Source organism: Mytilus edulis, chromosome 3 (genome assembly GCF_963676685.1).
Source record: "Mytilus edulis chromosome 3, xbMytEdul2.2, whole genome shotgun sequence".
NCBI classification, from domain to species: Eukaryota; Metazoa; Mollusca; class Bivalvia; order Mytilida; family Mytilidae; genus Mytilus; species Mytilus edulis.
Window position 1 is genome coordinate 14,681,665 of NC_092346.1, and position 18,711 is coordinate 14,700,375.

The 18,711-nt window shown below is 32.5% G+C and overlaps 1 protein-coding gene across 1 annotated transcript; it reads right to left on the reverse strand.

Annotated features, from left to right (window-relative positions):
* Positions 1–11,104: 11,104 nt before the first annotated feature.
* Positions 11,105–17,278, reverse strand: LOC139515856 (potassium channel subfamily K member 10-like). The gene is made up of 6 exons (XM_071305589.1): positions 17,040–17,278; positions 15,560–15,708; positions 14,378–14,542; positions 13,445–13,774; positions 12,518–12,666; positions 11,105–11,722 (listed from the first exon to the last, which is right to left on the reverse strand). Exons 2-6 carry the CDS (start codon positions 15,699–15,701, stop codon positions 11,669–11,671), a joined length of 840 nt encoding a protein of 279 aa, XP_071161690.1. The 5' UTR covers positions 15,702–15,708; positions 17,040–17,278; the 3' UTR covers positions 11,105–11,668.
* Positions 17,279–18,711: the final 1,433 nt, after the last annotated feature.

The window sequence follows — 18,711 nt, forward strand, 5'->3', positions numbered from 1 at the left end:
AAATCGTTAACTCAGAAAAAGAAAAAAAAAAGAAAATATTATTAACATTCTAGGCAAGGGCTGCTCTGGTTCACAAAAAAAATTCCTCAAAGGTTTTATGGTTTAGATCATTATTTTGTTTGGACAATGATTACAGCAAATCTGCTTCATTTATGACAAAAGAGACTTAAATTTTTGTTTTTCTCGCCAAATTTCTGTGTCACGTTTGATTGTAGTGTAATAACAAACCAAGTAAATAATCATCAAAAGTACCAAACTCCAAGGAAAATTCAAAACGGAAAGTCCCTGTGTTAAAAATTAAAAGTTCAAACACTTAAAAAAATTAAATAACTAAAACACCGACCTCCGAAGAAAATTCAAATCAGAAAAATCAAAAGTAGAATCGCATCTAACGAATTGATAACACCTGTCATATTCTTAACTTACTACAGGTATTATTCATGTAGAAAATTGTGGTTAAACCCTGGTTTTATACCTAGCTAAACCTCTTATTTGCATGACAGTCGCATACAATTCAATTATATTGATAACGATGTGTGAACATAACAAGCTGACATAATAGGTGAAAATGTCAAAAATAGGGGTACAGTAATAAACATTGTGTCATATTCTTAATAGCTATAAAACAAACAAATATGTCAACAAAGACAAAAGGGGGCATTCAGACAAAGCGCATTGGCAATACGAAAGACAAGAATACAAAAATTTACCATAGCACAATAACATAATGACGGGATGTATAAGATTTGAGTCACGTCAAATGGACACTTCAAAAAATAGAATAAACAATAAAAGTAATAATTTTCGAAGACAAAAAAAGTATATACATTGTACACGGTATTAAGATGATAAGACAATAACAATCAAAACCAAGGAGTAAACAAAGACTCTCAAAACCAAAGGACATTTACATTTTACATCAAAAGTTATAAATAATAAATAAGAAACAACACGAACTCCACTAAAAACCGGGAGTGAAACCAGGTGCTCCGGAAGGGTAAGCATCTCCTGCACCGTATATTGCACCCGTCGTGTTATTTCTCTGTTCAGTTCGGTAATGATAGAAGGTTATTATGACTGAGGAAGAATATCAGATATGATTTCTGACACACTTTTGTCATAATGGCCAATCAGCTCATGATGGCGACCGTAAATAATCTACGTCAGTACCTAGAATCTTTACTTCAAGATTATCGTGTATTATTTGTATAGTTGATACGAAATTTTTATCAACAAGGTCTTGGTATCCTCCGATGAATTTTCCTTTGACACATCCCTGGTTCATCAACTTTCTGATCAGACACAGGTAAGTTTTTAATAACACAACTGCGGTTTGATAAAAGTAAATACTGGTATTCATACTGATTTAAACGATATTGGTTTCTATATAAATTTTTCTAAAATAAGGGTGATAATTTTGTCTCGCTCTCCGCGTAGTTTTCTGACATTTTGCCTCCTTTCAAAAATCTTGAGATATCCCTTGTTTTTTTGCTTATTCCAAATACAGTGTGTTTGGGCACAATTCGACCATCACTGACCTTCAGATTATTTATTATTACCGACATTTTCAATCCTTGTGATAATTATTTATGTTAATATTTGATTTTTTTTAATGAAATGCCTAGTTGATAAAAGTGATAATAAATGGATAATGCTAGATGTCAAAAGTTTTAACAGAACATTTTTCTACAGATTTATTTTTCGTGATTCGTGATGAAACCATTGTTCGTGAATCGTTTTCATTGGAATTTTATGTTCGTTCTTCGTGATTGAGACATATTTTTCGTTCTCGTGATTTTTTTTCATTACGGAAATAAAGAGTTCCATTGAGTTGTCTTTCTTGGCTTAAAAAGTTGAAGTGGCGCGATAGTTTTAAAAGTGCAATTAGGTCATTTATAAGTGCAAGCTATGGCAGCCCCCATGGCTGAGAGCCACAGCAATAACATTGTCGAGGTTGTGATATTTTATGTAGATCCAACCTGTTTTGGACAGGAAAATAAATTTATTGGAGGAAAAGAGAGAAAGAGGGTCAGTGTTAAAAAAACGGATGTGAACGTTTTCAGAACTTTTTGTTCAATTTTAAAAGAACAGACCGGACTTGTGGAGGAAGCTCTCCAAAGAGGTTTGGGCAAAGAAGTGGAAGTGAAAATAAGTAGATTGGAGAAGACCAAAGAAGGTGTCAAAACATACGGCATTTCCACGCAGGCGACATGGGAGTTGGAGCTTCCCGAAATAGAAAAAGGGTGTAGTTTACAAGGTATTAAAAATTGTCACTGCTATAATAATGTATGTATTTATTTATAAGGTCGATTCAGCCCTTAGTCCATCCGCCGGCCCCAGTTGATCCGACCCCACTGTTTATCTGACCCTGCCACATCTATGAATATAAATATATAAATATATGTTATATGCCATATATATATCCCGGGGGGGGGGGCTACTTCCTATAATTTTAGTGGTATGAGTGTGCCGCAATGAGTGTGCCGCAAAACGGGGTCCCTTTTTCATGCCCTGCTGGTTAGAACGGGGTCTGTTTTTCATGACCTGCTGGTTAGAACCAGGTCTGTTTTTTAACATAACAGTCCAGAACAGGTTCACATATTCCTGACACGTATTTTAGCTAGTTAGAAAAGGCACAGGAATCTGAAATTTTATCCCTTAAACGTGAAAAATGGGTGTGAGAATTTTTCAATAAAATTTCAAGATTCCTGTGGAAAAATTCATTATCTGAGCCTGTGTAGAACAGGTTATACATTTTTACTGAGGGGGTCTAGAACAGGGTATACATTTTCTGAGCATGTCTAGAACAGGGTATGTTTTTCAACTTTTTTCTGTTAGAACAGGGTATAATTTTGCAAGTGCTTTCGGCACAGTTATACCCAAAATGATTGTCAGAAGAAGGTAACACGGACTATGATCAAGTTTCTGAATATGATTCAGAATCAGATGTGGACTACACTGAAGAAACGGACAATGTTATTGACACCCCAGAATGTCTTAGTTTTCTTCAAGGGACAACCAGCAGGAGTGGGAGAACAATCAGGCTCAGCAGTAAATTTTATTGACAAAATAAATATATATACTTTATAATCTCTTAGTTTAGCCTCAAGATAAAACACAGATGTGGTTCCGTGGTATTTACGCCAGTAAAACATTTCTATGAAATATTATTATTATACAATAAAAGAAGTCAGAATGTGACTGTTTTTAACGATTTAATTTAGAACCTGGGAGAATTCAACATGTAAACAAGTAATGAGCCAGTAATGTATTTGATTGTAGCTTAATTGCACCAAACAACCAGCTTCTGAATCTCTATTATCGAGATTGATTGGTGATACTCTTTTTATATTTTCGTGATCCGTGATCATGGAAATTTATTTTCTGTGACTCGTGATTGACAAAAAAATCAACTCGTGAATCGTGATGAGACCCCCCCCCCCCCCCCCCACATCAGGCCCCTCCCAAATATATACACACATACACAAGTCATGAAATCAACACAATTTTATTATGTAGCGTCGCGTCAGGTGTCAATGATGTTACTCGGGATCACGAATGCTTAACGTATTTTGTCTTATATGATACACCCTTTTTATCCCCCAAGGAATGACAAAAAATAAGGGACAAATCTAATTTGACCATCGAGAGACATTTAAGAACTTGAAGTCTTCTTAATGATTTTGAATATAGCAATTTATTTTAATAATCTACTTGAAAGTCAAATGCTTTTCCGCCTGTAAAGTGTAACCAAATATGGCGGCATACAGAGATAATAATGTTATTTGAAAGCCATATTTAGTACTTTTGTTTTAATGCTAAAAGTTTTAAACAGTCTTTTGTATGTTGTGTAATGGTCAAAGACATTTTAAAATCATTTCACAAATTATATGCATTAAATCTTTAACCTTTAATGATACTTGTACACGTGTTTAACATTTGAATGTTAAAAATTAGTAAGTTCTTCCTATGTAAACATGTTAATGATGAAAAACAACTTTCCGCATATAAGTTCCAATAGAGGGCAGTTCAAAGACATTTGTATTAAACATTTAAGGATTAGAATGTGAGACATTGTAATGCGTTATTTATTATGGAAGTGCTAATGATGCAATCTATTGAGGGGGGGCAAGGGGTTTAACTGTTATGCTGTTATGGGGCATTTTAATTCTTTGTTATCTGTTATTCTGAAAATATATTTACTGTTAGCTGTTATTGTCTTATTCTTTGTTAGCTGTTATAGGACTATTATCTATTTTGTTATCTGTTATTGTGAGAATCTATTTGCTGTTAACTGTTATTGAAAATTGGAATGTTAGCATTTTGACAGCCAATCTTCCGTAGAAATTGAATATAATTGAAAATTGTGATTTGAATGGATAATAGTCTCATTGGCACGCTTACCACATCTTCTTACACTGTATATCTGTTGGGGTCTTTCTACTGGTAATATCGGGTGGCCCTGTATTTGCAGAAGAATTTCAGTAACATACAGCACATAAACATATTAAAATCAATTGGACCCAGGACCATTCCAGTATATATTATTATTATTATCCTTTGTAATAAATTCCGTTGTCTGTGAACATGTAGCATTTTGTACAAATTATAATTCACTTATTACTTGTACAATAACTTATAGTATGTATTTTGTTATAAAAAAAGCATTGGTACACCCTATAATAGATTTTTTTTATTCAATGACCACATAATTATCTTTATGCTGTACTATTACACCACTGTCCCTGATTAGGGGAGGATTGGACACCAACTAGCATGCTTATGTTGACGCAGTCACATTCTGTATGTGCCTATTTCCAAGTCAGGAGCCTGGATTCAGTGGTTGTAGTTTGTTACTGTGTTAGTGTTACTAAGTTTCTCGTTCACTATTTTGTGGATAAATTAGGCAGTTAGTTTTCTCCTTTGAATTGTTTTACATGGCTAAGTGGTATGGGTTTGAATTATGGCTTTGGGAATTATACAACATCTTTTTCTTTTAGCATTTATATTATAAGTGTACTCCCTCTCTTTTCATTTACATGAAAGAGAACCCTGACCAACATATTTTTAAAAGCTTTTAACTGCTTCACATGGCGAAAATTGAAGCTCAGAAACCATTGATGCGTCTTCAGTTTAATTTTTCGACAAATACCCTTTTAAAAATCCTACAGCTTCTCCAATGCTGTACCCAAACTTTCCATATTCTATAATTTCACTTAAGATGCATAATTGGTGTTTCACTTGGTGTCATCCAAATTTTCACTAGGTCCAATTTCTATTATACTACTAGTATCAGAATTGTCACTTGAGTCAATTTCTATTATCAGAATAACCATAACTGGCATGCGTGTGTCAGTTACATGTCCTGTCTCCACTGATCTGGGTATTTTTGTATATAATAAGTAAGTTTTATCATGGAGGTCATTAAATAAAAAAAATATATTGCGCATCAATGTTTTTTTTTTATTACTTGTAAAGTATATATATTGCTTTTCAGAAATAAAAAATCTAAAAATCAAATTGATAATAAAGGGTCACTGGCTGCACTACTTTCAAAAATTAAATAAAAAAACCTAAATCATTAAAAATTGATCCCTCAAATGCCCTAGATTAAAAATATCCGTATATCAAAAACAGAAACTAGTAATTTCGTTCAGAAAAATTCAACATCCATACTATAACTTATTGTACAAGTTACGGGAAAAAATCAACCAAGGCAGAACTGCCTCAACTGCCGAAACGTCTTGTTTACACAATAAACAATTTTCTAGGTCCATACCACAAGTTATATACTAAGATCTATGAGTCATCTATACTGGATTGGTCCTGGACAGATTTATGTTCATATTTCATTTACTGTTATCTGTTATTGTCCCTTTTCAATTCCTTGTTATCTGTTTTTCACCAAATCAATTCACTGTTTTGCTGTTATGGGGACCCCCCTTGCCCCCCCTCATCTATTGTTGTACATATACAACATTGTGTACAAATGAATCGATGATTTTATCAAATTAACAATCAGCTTTTGGGTTTTCTTTAATTACACCACACAAAATACAATACAAAATGCTGACTGACCTTTTTGTTTTTATCGGGATACAGATAAATTCAAAACCCTTATGTGAATAACTTGATGTGTAAAAGTAAAATATCAAACTCCTGGGAAAATTCCAAACGAAAAATTCCTTAAGCAAATGGCAAAATCAAAAGCGCAAACACATCAAACGTATGGATAACAACTGTAATATTCCTGACTTGGTACAGACATTTTCTTATGAAGAAAATGATGAATCAAACCTAGTTTTATAGCTAGCTAAATCTCCAATTCCGTTGTGTTGACAATAATGCGTGAATAGAACAATCAGACATAATAGGTAAAAGTGTCAAAAATAGGGGTACAGCAATCAACATTGTATTATAATCTTAATCACTATAAAAACAAATATGTTAACAAAGAAAAACAAAAAGGCAAATCATATTAGCAAATACGATAAACAACAACACATAAATTTACCATAGCACAATTAATACCACAATGATGGGATGCAAAAGTATTGAGCAACGTCAAATGCCTTTTGGATATTACCAAACAATAGACTTAACAGTAACAGTTATAATTTACAAAGACAAAGTAAGTATTTAGCCGTTAACCATTACTTAACTTGTACATTGTGCATGAATTTAATATCCGTTCTAGAAATATCAATCCTGGCAATGTGTGAATTAGTATTTAAAACTTGAGTTATCCTCCTTTTGTCCATAATCGTAGTAATGATATCTCCGCCTTCCAATCCATTATACGAATAATGTACTCACTAAAACATGAATGCAACTATAACTGCACTGATGAGTTTATTTACAAACACAGGGTCGATGCCGATGTAGGTGGAGTTAAGATTCTCTGAGGGTCCCCAGAAGGCAACACTTCTGTGTTGGCTTGAATTATCATTGATATGTTAAAAAATTATAAATTAACTATTTACAAAATTAAAATTTTTGAAATACTTAGACTTTTCTATCTCAAGAATAGATTTCCTTAGCTGTATTTGGAAAAACTTTTAGGAATTGGTGGTCCTCAATGCTCTTCAACTTCGTACTTTATTGGGCCTTTTTAACATTGTTACATTCGAGCGTCACTGATGAGTCTTCTGTAGACGAAACGCGCGTCTGGTGTAAATATATCTTGGTATCTACGATGAGTTTATTTCGTATACACATTATAGATGGTGTACTGCAATCTATATCAAAAGTTAACAAAAGATTCGCTTTTAATTTTATCACTTGTCAGGAAAAAAATAGAAATCAGATTATATATTCTTGTGATACCTTAAACCTGAGATTACTTGAACGAATGTATTATAGTAATCTAAGCACAAACAAAACAAAGGAGTAAGGACCAATTTTGGCCTCAAATTTCAGGTTCATCTGACGAAAGATTTTGACCACTTTTTAAACACTTAAGTGTCTATTTCATTTGAATCAATTAGTTTATGTGAAAGATTTTAACTGATTTAGTCTTTAAAAACGATCCGATTCAAGCTCAAATGTGAAAAATCTACCAAATATGCCGAAAAATGTCAATTTTCAGATGGTTTTTGTCAAAAACGAAAGTGGCCGCATCCGTGTTCATCCTCCACCTTTATATATGTTATGTATTATCATAAAATATAACTTACAGTTCAATATTAAGGATGAACACGAATGCGGCCACTTTCGTTTTACACGAAAACCGTCCAAAATTTAACTAAAATGCTAGAATTGTGAAGATTTCAGTAATTTAGCATGACTTTATGGTGATAGTACCCGATATATGTGCATTGTATTGTCAAAAACAGCCCATATTTATGTAGCAGAAGCATTCTACTGTCCAATGAATAACTAAAAGTTAACATTTTAACAATTTTGTAAAACTGCTATATTTTGGGGCCAAAAAGGGGTCTTACTGGACCTACTCCTTTCACTGAATTTTGAATTTCATTATAAATTTATACCTTTAAACTCAATAAATATTATATCTTTTAAAATATTTTTAGATATCAGTTAACAGCAAATAAAATCAAACATAATCAAACTCTTTGTAATGAAGTTTTGTCCATTTCCATAGCCTTATTTTATATATCATTTGAAACAACTCCAGACTGAAATGAGTTAAAACGTAATAGATGGGCAAAAGATACCAGAGGGGCAATCAAACTCAGAGATGGATTGATTTATGGCGTTTAACACCAAAGAAGACGATAGTCATTTTTTCTTAAAAAAATCTTTTTTGTCAAAAATTTCATTTTCCACTTAAATTCCCTGCAACAAAAGGGCAAGAAGAAACAAAGAACATAGCGAGGATTAAGCTGCATCTAATTACTAAAAAGCATCAAACAATTTTTAAATGGGCACAAATCATAGAGCTACTCCAAAATGAAACTAAGAATGGTATTATTTTGGAATAATTACATTAGATGTATGTTATATTATAACACTTTATTCTGATTGGCTAACTGCACACCACGTGTTATTCCTTAAACAATTACATCACTCAATAAAACTTATCATTCATGATAACACGTGGTTCCACAAAAAAGTGCACAGGTGAATTAAATAAAAAAATTATAAAATTCGTGTTTTCATGATCATAGCTAAAAAATGTAATTATAAGTATTGAATGCTTCCTTTTGTAACTTCATAGGGTTGTAAAAGCGTTAAACGTGCGTATATTTTTAGAATGAAGCGCATACAAAACGTACTTAGGTCAACGCTTTTACAACCCAATAAAGTTCCAAAAAGAAGCATTCAGTTCTTAAATGAATGCAAGAATAAAGGCAACAGAAGAATACCGCTGTTCAATAGTCATAAATTGAATACGAGAAAACAAATCCAGGTAACAAAACCGAGGAAAACAACGGAACAGCAGAAACTCTGAACTGCAGCAAAAACAAATGCCAACATACATCAAAATTTAATAACAACTGCCATAGTCCGGAATTGGTACAGGACAACTTAAGAAAAACTGTTGGGTCAAACCTGGTTTATGGCTAGCCAAACCTCCTGCTTGTATGGCAATGTTAAAAATACCGTTAAAATGACAACATAACAAGACAGGAATACAGAACAAACAGACGCTAGAACACTCATCACAGTTAAATACACAAATAAAAACATAATATTACATTACATTATATCACATTACATTACAACACCAAAAAGGCAAAAAATAAAAAGAATAAAGAAAATAGTCAAAACAAATAAGGAATACAGAATAATGGGGTCATGAAATAAAACGAAAAGACATTGGTAAATAAAAACAATATAGAGAAAGTGATTGCATAAAAATTAAAGAATACAGAAATTGAGGACCCCCCTTTCCATATCATCTGGTATGGCTATCAGATTTCACAGAAATTGTTGTATTTCCACAATATTCAAAAATGTTAACAACCTTCTGGGATTGGAGGCACTAAAAACAAATTACTAGTATTGTGTCAAAAGTTATTAAAAACATAAATATGAGATAAATTTGTGGATTTGTTTTTGCATGAACTTTTAGTTGGAAAAGAATCCTCAAGAGTATTCATTATTTGATGTAATATGACAAAGAAAAAGCTTGAAGAATTAAAGTGGTAATTGTAAGTTTCTGAAGACAGTCCAAGTTGAATAAAAACAAGTGATATGTTATTGTTTAACTAATGTCATCTGAGATAAAAGGGTATGTCGTATGAATTAGCAAGTTTTATTTGATTTCAATGACACTAAATATATGTTGCAAATGATTCTGCTACGGTTGTTTAAATCATATTTCTCAACAGGATGACTAAGGCCATAGTATGATAGTCTGCCTTATGTTAACAGTTTAGCCTTGCAAGAATTTTGAGGAGCTTATATGTGGCCTGTTGCAACGCAAAGTATCCCCCTTTCATCCCTATTGTTGTAACTTGCAGAAACTACCTATTGTATGTATTGTGTATTTATTGTAAAAGGTTTGCTAGGCGTTATGCAAGCAAAAATCAATCAACCAGATAATTTCAAGATTACTGAAGCTAAAGATCTGTTTCAACGATAGTTGTCAAGAAAATATGTTTTCAGAAGGGTAATTAAAGTCATATAAAACGAGTGACTGGTGACAAATCATATTTATCCAATTCTTGAACCAATGCATGTATATATCATAAACTTAGTCTTCTGTGCAGGATTTTTTCATGTTTTACGCAAATATATCGTATAATCATCAATTATGTTTCTCCCTCTGTCTGTTATGATTTAACAAATATGGCAGCTCATTAAAAGCCGTGTTTTGACTCCGAAGTTTACCGATTGTCACTTTATAGTAAACAATCAACAAAAAAGCATGGATATTGAATACGTGTTTAACATGTGCAATCTGATAATAGTTTATTTCAGTGACAGATCCATGCGTATTGCGATCACCGGATTTTTACGAGAGGGTTCACGCTAAGGTCACTTTCCATACGGAAAATGTGTAGGCGAATTGCTCCCTGGAAACCAGCATTTAAAACTTCTTCTAAATGTGGACAAATTAATGAAAAAAGTTTATGTACCTAAGTCTAATAATGAAAACTATCCATTTTGAAAAAAAAACAAAAAAAACCAAAAACATATGCATCATTTTTAATTTGAGCCAGGTTTTATATGACTTAAAAACAGGAAATAATTTCCAACGAAAGTACTTTTACTTTAATATCTTAGATATGTTTCTGTTCGTACATTTGTTTGAGTCAAATTACTTAATTTGTAAGTCTATAAAAGTGATCAAAGATACCACGAGTTTACAGCTGCTTTCATTGAGTGTGTGGGTGAAGGAAATATCTTTGAAACTCAATGAAATCGGCTGTAATGTAAAAATGACTGACTCACTTTAAAAAAAAAAAGTTTCTTAATAATAACGCTTTGGATAATTTTATAACAGTTTGAATGCCGGTGATTTTATATCCAGGTTACTTGGAAATAAGATATGATCTACAAACTAGTTTTGAGAAAAATAAATGTCTCAATAAAATAGTTTTCGATCATTTTGTTGGGGTAACAAGTGGAATGTTTTCTGATGAGCAGTCATACCACAGCTCTTTATTACATACTGTCTAATAAATTAAAATCATTGATGTTATCTATTTTTATTTGAATTTCCAGTGTCCAACAATAACTCATTAGTCAATCTAACGTTTTCACATAAAGTTGATACTTCTAATACACGCGGTAACTATAGGACTGCACCAACCAACACCTAAAGATATTCAATCTTCCTTAACAAGGAAAATTTAGAATTGAGGCGGAAAGACTGCTTGAACTGTTGCATTTATAGGGAACGATCATTTAACCTCAAAGGCTGGGTATGTTTTTTCCCTAAAAAATTATTCTAATCCGCAATTTGATGGAGGATTTAAAATAATTTTGGTCTAGCAGTTGACAAACAAAATATTCTGAATCCAGATGTTTCCCATACCTTATAGTGGTAAAAGAAATCTGACTCAGACAAAAAAAATACTCCCTCCCCCTTGAAGATAAATGGTAGCTTCCTTAAATTTTAACATATGTGGTTCTTTATAATATATCCGTATTCTTGTCTTCTATATCAAAATCAGGTCTTCATTTGTTTTGAGCTAAGCCGTATCTACTAATTGATAGTCTACAATGACATCACAGTTGATTGTCACACTCCGGCCTATTTGATACCAGCGTTCAATGACTTTTCAGCTATTGGAAGATCATTGGAAATCTGCAACATGTTGAACAAATATATATTTTACAATCAATCATTCTAATTTATTATTGATAAAAGCATTTAAAAAAACACGAACAAAAGAAAATATTGGATATATGTAAATGACACCGTGACATATACACACAAAGAACACACAGACATAAAACTGAGCTTGCTTTCAGTTCTAGTAACTGAATATTTTTTATACCAAGTACAAGTTTTGTTATCGTAGCATTGAGAAAATTTTCCGGAAATCTTTATTATGGGTTGGATAACTTTTAAGTCATGTCAGAGGATTGATTATCATTGCACATGTTAACTTTCAATAGAAAGAGGGGACACAAAAAGCTTATTGCTTCAACATATTTTACGTGTCTGTCTCAAATCCGGCATATGTAATTGCTTTGCCAGTTAGGTAAAATCTCTTTATTTCATATAAACACTTTAGAAAGAGCAGAATAAAGGACTAACATATAACCTTTTAAAGAATAGAAACAAATAGACAAAAAATAAAGATTGTATAAAGAAAAGTGATTAAAATGATTAAGTTTCGTATACTGTAGATTCGTCTCTTTTCGTGAGACAGTAGTACCATTTTTCGTGGATTGAGAGAAACTTGCATTTTCGACAATATTTGATTTCGTGGATTTACTAAAGTCTGCATACAACCTTACAGAAAATGTGTTAATCGTTGAACATTTAAATTCGAAGTTAACCTGAACCAACGAAATTCATGAAAATTGGTACCCAACGAATAATTTTGAATCCACAGTATGATATTTCCGCCCACTATCCCCTATCTGCACCTACCTTATATTTTTCTTCTCTTTTCTCTATAGATTCCGTATATCTGTCACTAATGTAACTAATTATGGTGGTGAACCACGCCAAACCGATGTAAATCCAAATGTTTACTAAAACCTTGTATAAAGCTTTGTAATTTTGTTCTGCGTTTGAAGCTGCAAATAACATAATAAACAAATAATTATTCAGTTGGAATAGAGACATAATTCAAATTGAACTGTCTCTGGTGGAACAAAACGTAACACAACTTGAAAAACAACTTTCAACTAACTGTATCAAACATAAAGAATATGAAACTGGTACTATTACTCCAGTAGCGAATGCACAAACCTATACTGTGTTTATTCTGTGATATCTTGTAAAACAATTATTTTCGGAGGAACGAAATGAGAGAGAAAAGCAATAAACTACTATACCCTTCCGGAGCCCATGAGATCAATCCCAGTTTTTGGTTGGGGTCGTGTTGCTTATAAAAAAGAAGATGTGGTATGATTGCTAATGAGACAACTGTCCACAAGAGACCAAAATGACACAGAAATTAACAACTATAGGTCGCCGTACGGCCTTCAACAATGAGCAAAGCCCATACCGTATAGTCAGCTAGAAAAGGCCCCGAGATGAAAAAGTAAAACAATTCAAACGAGAAAACTAACGGCCTTATTTATATATAAAAAAAATGAAGTATTTATTTTTTATGTGGTCTTTTGTGTACTCTTGTTTGTCTGTCTTTTTTTTTTCTTTTTTTTAGCCATGACATGGGCAGTTTATTTTCTATTTATAAGTTTGACTGTCCCTCTGCTATCTTTCCTCCTTCTTTCCATGTACAACAACAGCATTATACCTTTAAATAATAAGTATGATCCTATACTAATAAGAGCATTGCAAATCCTAGCTCTTACGCAGTGAAACCCCAATTCTAACTCAAACACATACCTGCTACAAAATCACCAAAGCCAATGGTAAACAAAGTAATAAAACAATAGTATAAAGATTCCCAATATGTCCAGTCTTCTATCTGATGGAAGACCAGTGCCGGTAAAAAGGTTAACAGTCCAACTACAAATACATTGAGCACTATATGTTTTATCAAACTTTCTGTTTTCGCATATTTTGTACATTTCCTATTCTGTACAGAATAAACTATGAATTTCAGTTTTTCTCCAAGACCGAGTAACATTATTCCTGTAAGAGGGATCCCCAACAATGCGTAAAATATACAGAAAGTTCTTCCTCTTCCTGTGACGGGCGACTGGTTCCCATATCCTGTAAAATACAAGAAATTATATAAATACATCTGATATTGTAAAAAGCAAAATCACAAAAAATACTAACTCCGAGGAAAATTCAAAATGGAAAGTCCCTAATGATCAAATGGCAAAATCAAAAGCTCAAACACATCAAACGAATGGATAATAATTGAAATATTCCTGACTTGGTACAGACATTTTCTTGTGTAGATAATGGTGAATTAAACCCGGTTTTGTAGCTAGATAAACCTCTCACTTGTATGACAGTTGCATAGAATTCCATTGTTTTGATAATACTGTCCTATATTGCCCATTCTCTTATTCAATTCTACTGGGTGTTTTTATTGAAAACTTTTTGACATGTTTTATAGTATTATTCAATTACAACTACTTGTACTAAACTGTTTATGTAGCTTGCCGGATAAGGGCCCATACCTGGATTTACATTTATACTTTATTTCTAAATTGTTCTCTTTAAAATATTGCTTCACTTCAATTTCGTGTTGCTTTTGACTGTGTTCGTTATTTTTCTAATTGTGCATTTAGAATAATGCAAAAAATGTCCCGGTAAACAATAACTGATTCTGAGGAAAGGTTTAATTTCCTTTGCAATAAATACCTATAGTTGTTGTAACGGTCATGGCGAAAAACCAAGAACTGGGATAATCCCACTGCGTTGCACTTTTTGTCTCGTTTGTCGTGAAAACTCCATTCTGATACGCTGATAGCACTTTATGGAGAAATGTCTGTAACTCCTTGTTACTCAAACAGGTGTTATGATTAGCTGAAAAAAACAAACAAACATATTATGTGACTTACAACTAGATGAAATGAATTGTTTGGTTATTCATGTCAACTCTACAATGAAAGAGATAGGAAGATGTGGTATAGGAGTGCCAATGAGATAACTCTCCATTTAAGTCGCAATTTGTAAAAGTAAACCATTACTGTTCAAAGCACGGCCTTCAACGCGGAGCCTTGGCTCACACAGAAGAGCAAGCTGTAAAGGGCCCTGAAAATGTATAGTGTTAAATTATTCCAACAGGAAAACTAACTGTCTGGTCTATATAAAAAAAAACAAGAAACGAGAAACACTTATGAACCACAAGATGACTAGCTATCTGAAACCGACGTATCGACGTGCATCATACGTGGCTTTAATATAATAAATTGTTGGCTCTTTTGTGTCAATTTTTAATTAAATTTAAGTCTCATCTCTCGTCTCTAATTAATGATACACTAAATCACAGTAAATGTAGGCATGACCGTTTGTTTTCCCGTTTGAATGATTTAACAGTAGTATAATATTTATTTACTTTTTTTATAAGGCTCTTTATAGCTTGCTGTTCGGTGTGACCCAAGGCTCCGTGTTGAAGGCCATATCTTAACCTGTTATGGTTTACTTTTGTGAATTGTGACTTAGATGGAGAGTTGTCTCATTGGTACTCATATATACCACATCTTCCTATACCTATTAATGATAAGCATGACTTAATCCGACATCCTTTAACGACTAATCATTTTTCATTTCACTTTTATAAATCAATAAATAACATATCCTTAATCATGACGGAAAGATAATTATTTTCGATGTCTAGAAAAACAAGCTATTAGGCTTGACATGTAAATATAACGAGCCAAACAATTATTATTAATGATTCTCATTACGTATATATAGTTATCAAAGGTACCAGGCTTGAAATAAACTGACAACGCCATGTCTTAAAAAAGAAAAAGACAAACAGAAAAATGATAGTACACAAGACACAACATAGAAAACTAAAGACTAAGCAACACTTACCAAGAAATGTATTGACTGTGGAAAGTATGTCTGATGATGTCGTCTTTTCGTTTTCTGATTCTAATGTCATAAAGATAGCAGCTCCAATACACACATACATCAGATTGACGACAAACAACAAACAAACTGTACTTTTTTCCATTTCTTACCTACGTTATATACATATTTATTGAAAAAAAACATACAACTCAGTAATAAGTATCTATTATATGTCAATCAATAATCTACATCCACGTTTTATCGATAAATAACTAATAAGGAGAATCAGATGCAATATATTGATAGGTAAAATACAATGTTTTTATTAAACCAATAGAAGGCAAATTAAGGGCAAGATTACAAGCATACTCAGTTCACTAATTAGTGAACATAGAAGTGTATCAATTAGTGAGCAGTAAATATTTTGAGACAGATTGTTTTTCTTTAATTTTTGTCATTTCATTATTTCCTCAACAAAAGTTGTGATTTTAACTTCGGTTATCTCCCTTTGAACATTTGTTAACTGCAAATTTTGTAGTTGGTCATGTAGCATTACTTTGTCCCGATATACAAACAGCTGGATGTGTTTCTTATTTTTTAAGATTTAATACAATGGTTTAAACATTTACTATAAGATTGGAGACTTAGACATATATCTATTTTGTGGTAGAGAAATGCAACAGGTGAAATTAACATAGATATATTTGCATTATCATTTCCAATCACTGCATATTACCCTATGCATAGAGCAGTACAATCATAGTAAACATCAGATTGAGATAAAGGATAAAAAAGCTTCATAAATAAACTAGAAAAGTGAATTTTATATTTGAATATTTACAGAGAGAAGCAGAAAAAAAAACAAGACAACAATTGGAATCTGGATGATTCGTTCAAACTCCGATTTGTACCAAACATACGGATAGATATATATTGACAATTAAATCAATTATTTAGGTAAGTATTTCATGACAAATTGAATATGAATAAAATATCAGTGTTATTTTCAAAGTAATCGTTATCATTATAACTGCTTATTGTATCTCAATACTATGTGATATAACTTACTGTACTAAACACTGCCAAGGGTCGTTGCCTTTAGTATTTTAAATCTACAAATGCCTTCTGTATAAAAACCAACTGAAAGCTACTTGCTTGTGTTTGGGACTATAACTTTAATAAAAAATGTATATGCATGTATATGATGGTCTTCATAAACTATGCGCGTTCTCCCGTTAACCAAAATAATTGTTAATAATATATAGATATTTTTTTAAAAAAAAACACACACATTTTAAACATATGTATAGAAACAGCATTCGCTATAACATATGAAAAATAATGAGATATATGGTGTAAGATTGTCAAAGAGAAAACTATCCACATATGACTGTAGGATGAAATTGTAATCAAATACAGGTCAACGTTCGACTTCAACAATGGGCATACCCAATACCTAAAGGACATTACTACGAAAGAAATACAAATTAGTGTATCTTACCTTTATAATAACGTCTTTAATGATCTTAGTTTGTCCGCGGATCTTTTAAATGGTCTTGTGTCAGGTCACACCCGTTTCCGTTTATAATATACCTATGCAAATATTTACAATTCTATATTCAACTCCTTCAAGTTTAACCGAGCATATACATATTTCCTTTTAAATATCTTTTTTTTCTCGTTATAAAGAATAGCCGTATAATGAGAATACGTTGTAGTTCTACATACTGAACCATGGGCAACTAAGATTAGTGACTTCAATGCAGAGTCAAATATTTAAAATATTTAAAATAAATGCCCACTCTTTCTTCGTTTCCTTAAACCAGGAGTACTCTTCAAACCCAAGCAAATCTTGTAAGTTTTACTTTTTTACACTACTCTTCCCTAGCTGCCAAACATATCAGCCATGCAGAGTCGATAAAACACTATTCCTTCCTATCCCCAACAGCTTCCTTAGCTGCCAAACATATTAGCCATGCAGAGTCGATAAAACTATATTCCTTCCTATCCCCAGCAGCTTCCCTAGCTGCCAAACATATTAGCCATGCAGAGTCGATAAAACTATATTCCTTCCTATCCCAAACAGCCAAACAACATAAGAAATGCCGTTCGGACTTATTACAATCAGCCAAACAACATAAGAAATGCCGTTCCAACTTATTACAAGCAGCCAAACAACTTAGCTATAAAAGTCAATATGAATTCCTTTCATCCAAAAAGCGTAAAAATGAAGAGTTTATTCGAATAACAATTAATTTATTTTCCAAATAAGACAATGCTCAGTGGTTTTTGTTTATGAATTTCAAAAGTATTAGTATTTTTTTACATATAGGTTAGAGAGTTGGTTTTCCTGTTTGATACGTTTTACACTAGTGATTTTTGGGACCCTTTATACAATGTAGTTTGCTGTCCAGTGTGAGTCAAGGCTCCGTGTTGAAGATTTCAACACGGAGCATTGACTCCAAGACCGTACTTAGGCCTATAATGGTTTACTTTTACAAATTGTGACTTGGGTGTAGAGTTGTCTCATTGACACTCATACAACATCTTCTAAGTATATATCTAAACACACCACATTGAAATACAATTTGAAATAAAACTTTTGAAATGCAACATGTCATACTAATATTGATATTAAACTACAAAACTACTGTCCCAGGTTAGGTTAAGGGAGGGTTGGCTCCTTCTAACACGTTTTATTCTATCACATTCTAGGACCATGTAGTTCATTTCTTGTCGTTGGTTCATGTCTATCATATTTTTTTTTCGTAAATTGTTTTGTTATCACTTAGGACGTTAGTTTCTCGCTTGTATTGTTTAAAATTGTTCGCAGGGGCGGATCCAGGATTTTGGAAATGGGGGGCGAAGTATGGAAACTTTGCAGAGCGTAGCGAGGCGAAATTTTTTTGGACCTTTTTTTTTTTGGTTGAAAAACATAAAATAAGTGTAAACGATGCACTTTTGTTTATGGTTCCTGACGTGGGGCATATATATTTTATAGTTAAATTGTAAGTGTTTGACATTTTGATACCGTATTCTCCCCATTAAATGTCGATCATTAAATGATTGGATGGATCCAAACCAATATATTTTCCATCCAAAGCAATATATTTGATGTGGGACTTGTAAGTAAAAAATGGACATGGAAAATTCTCGTCTGTCGTATTTTTTTA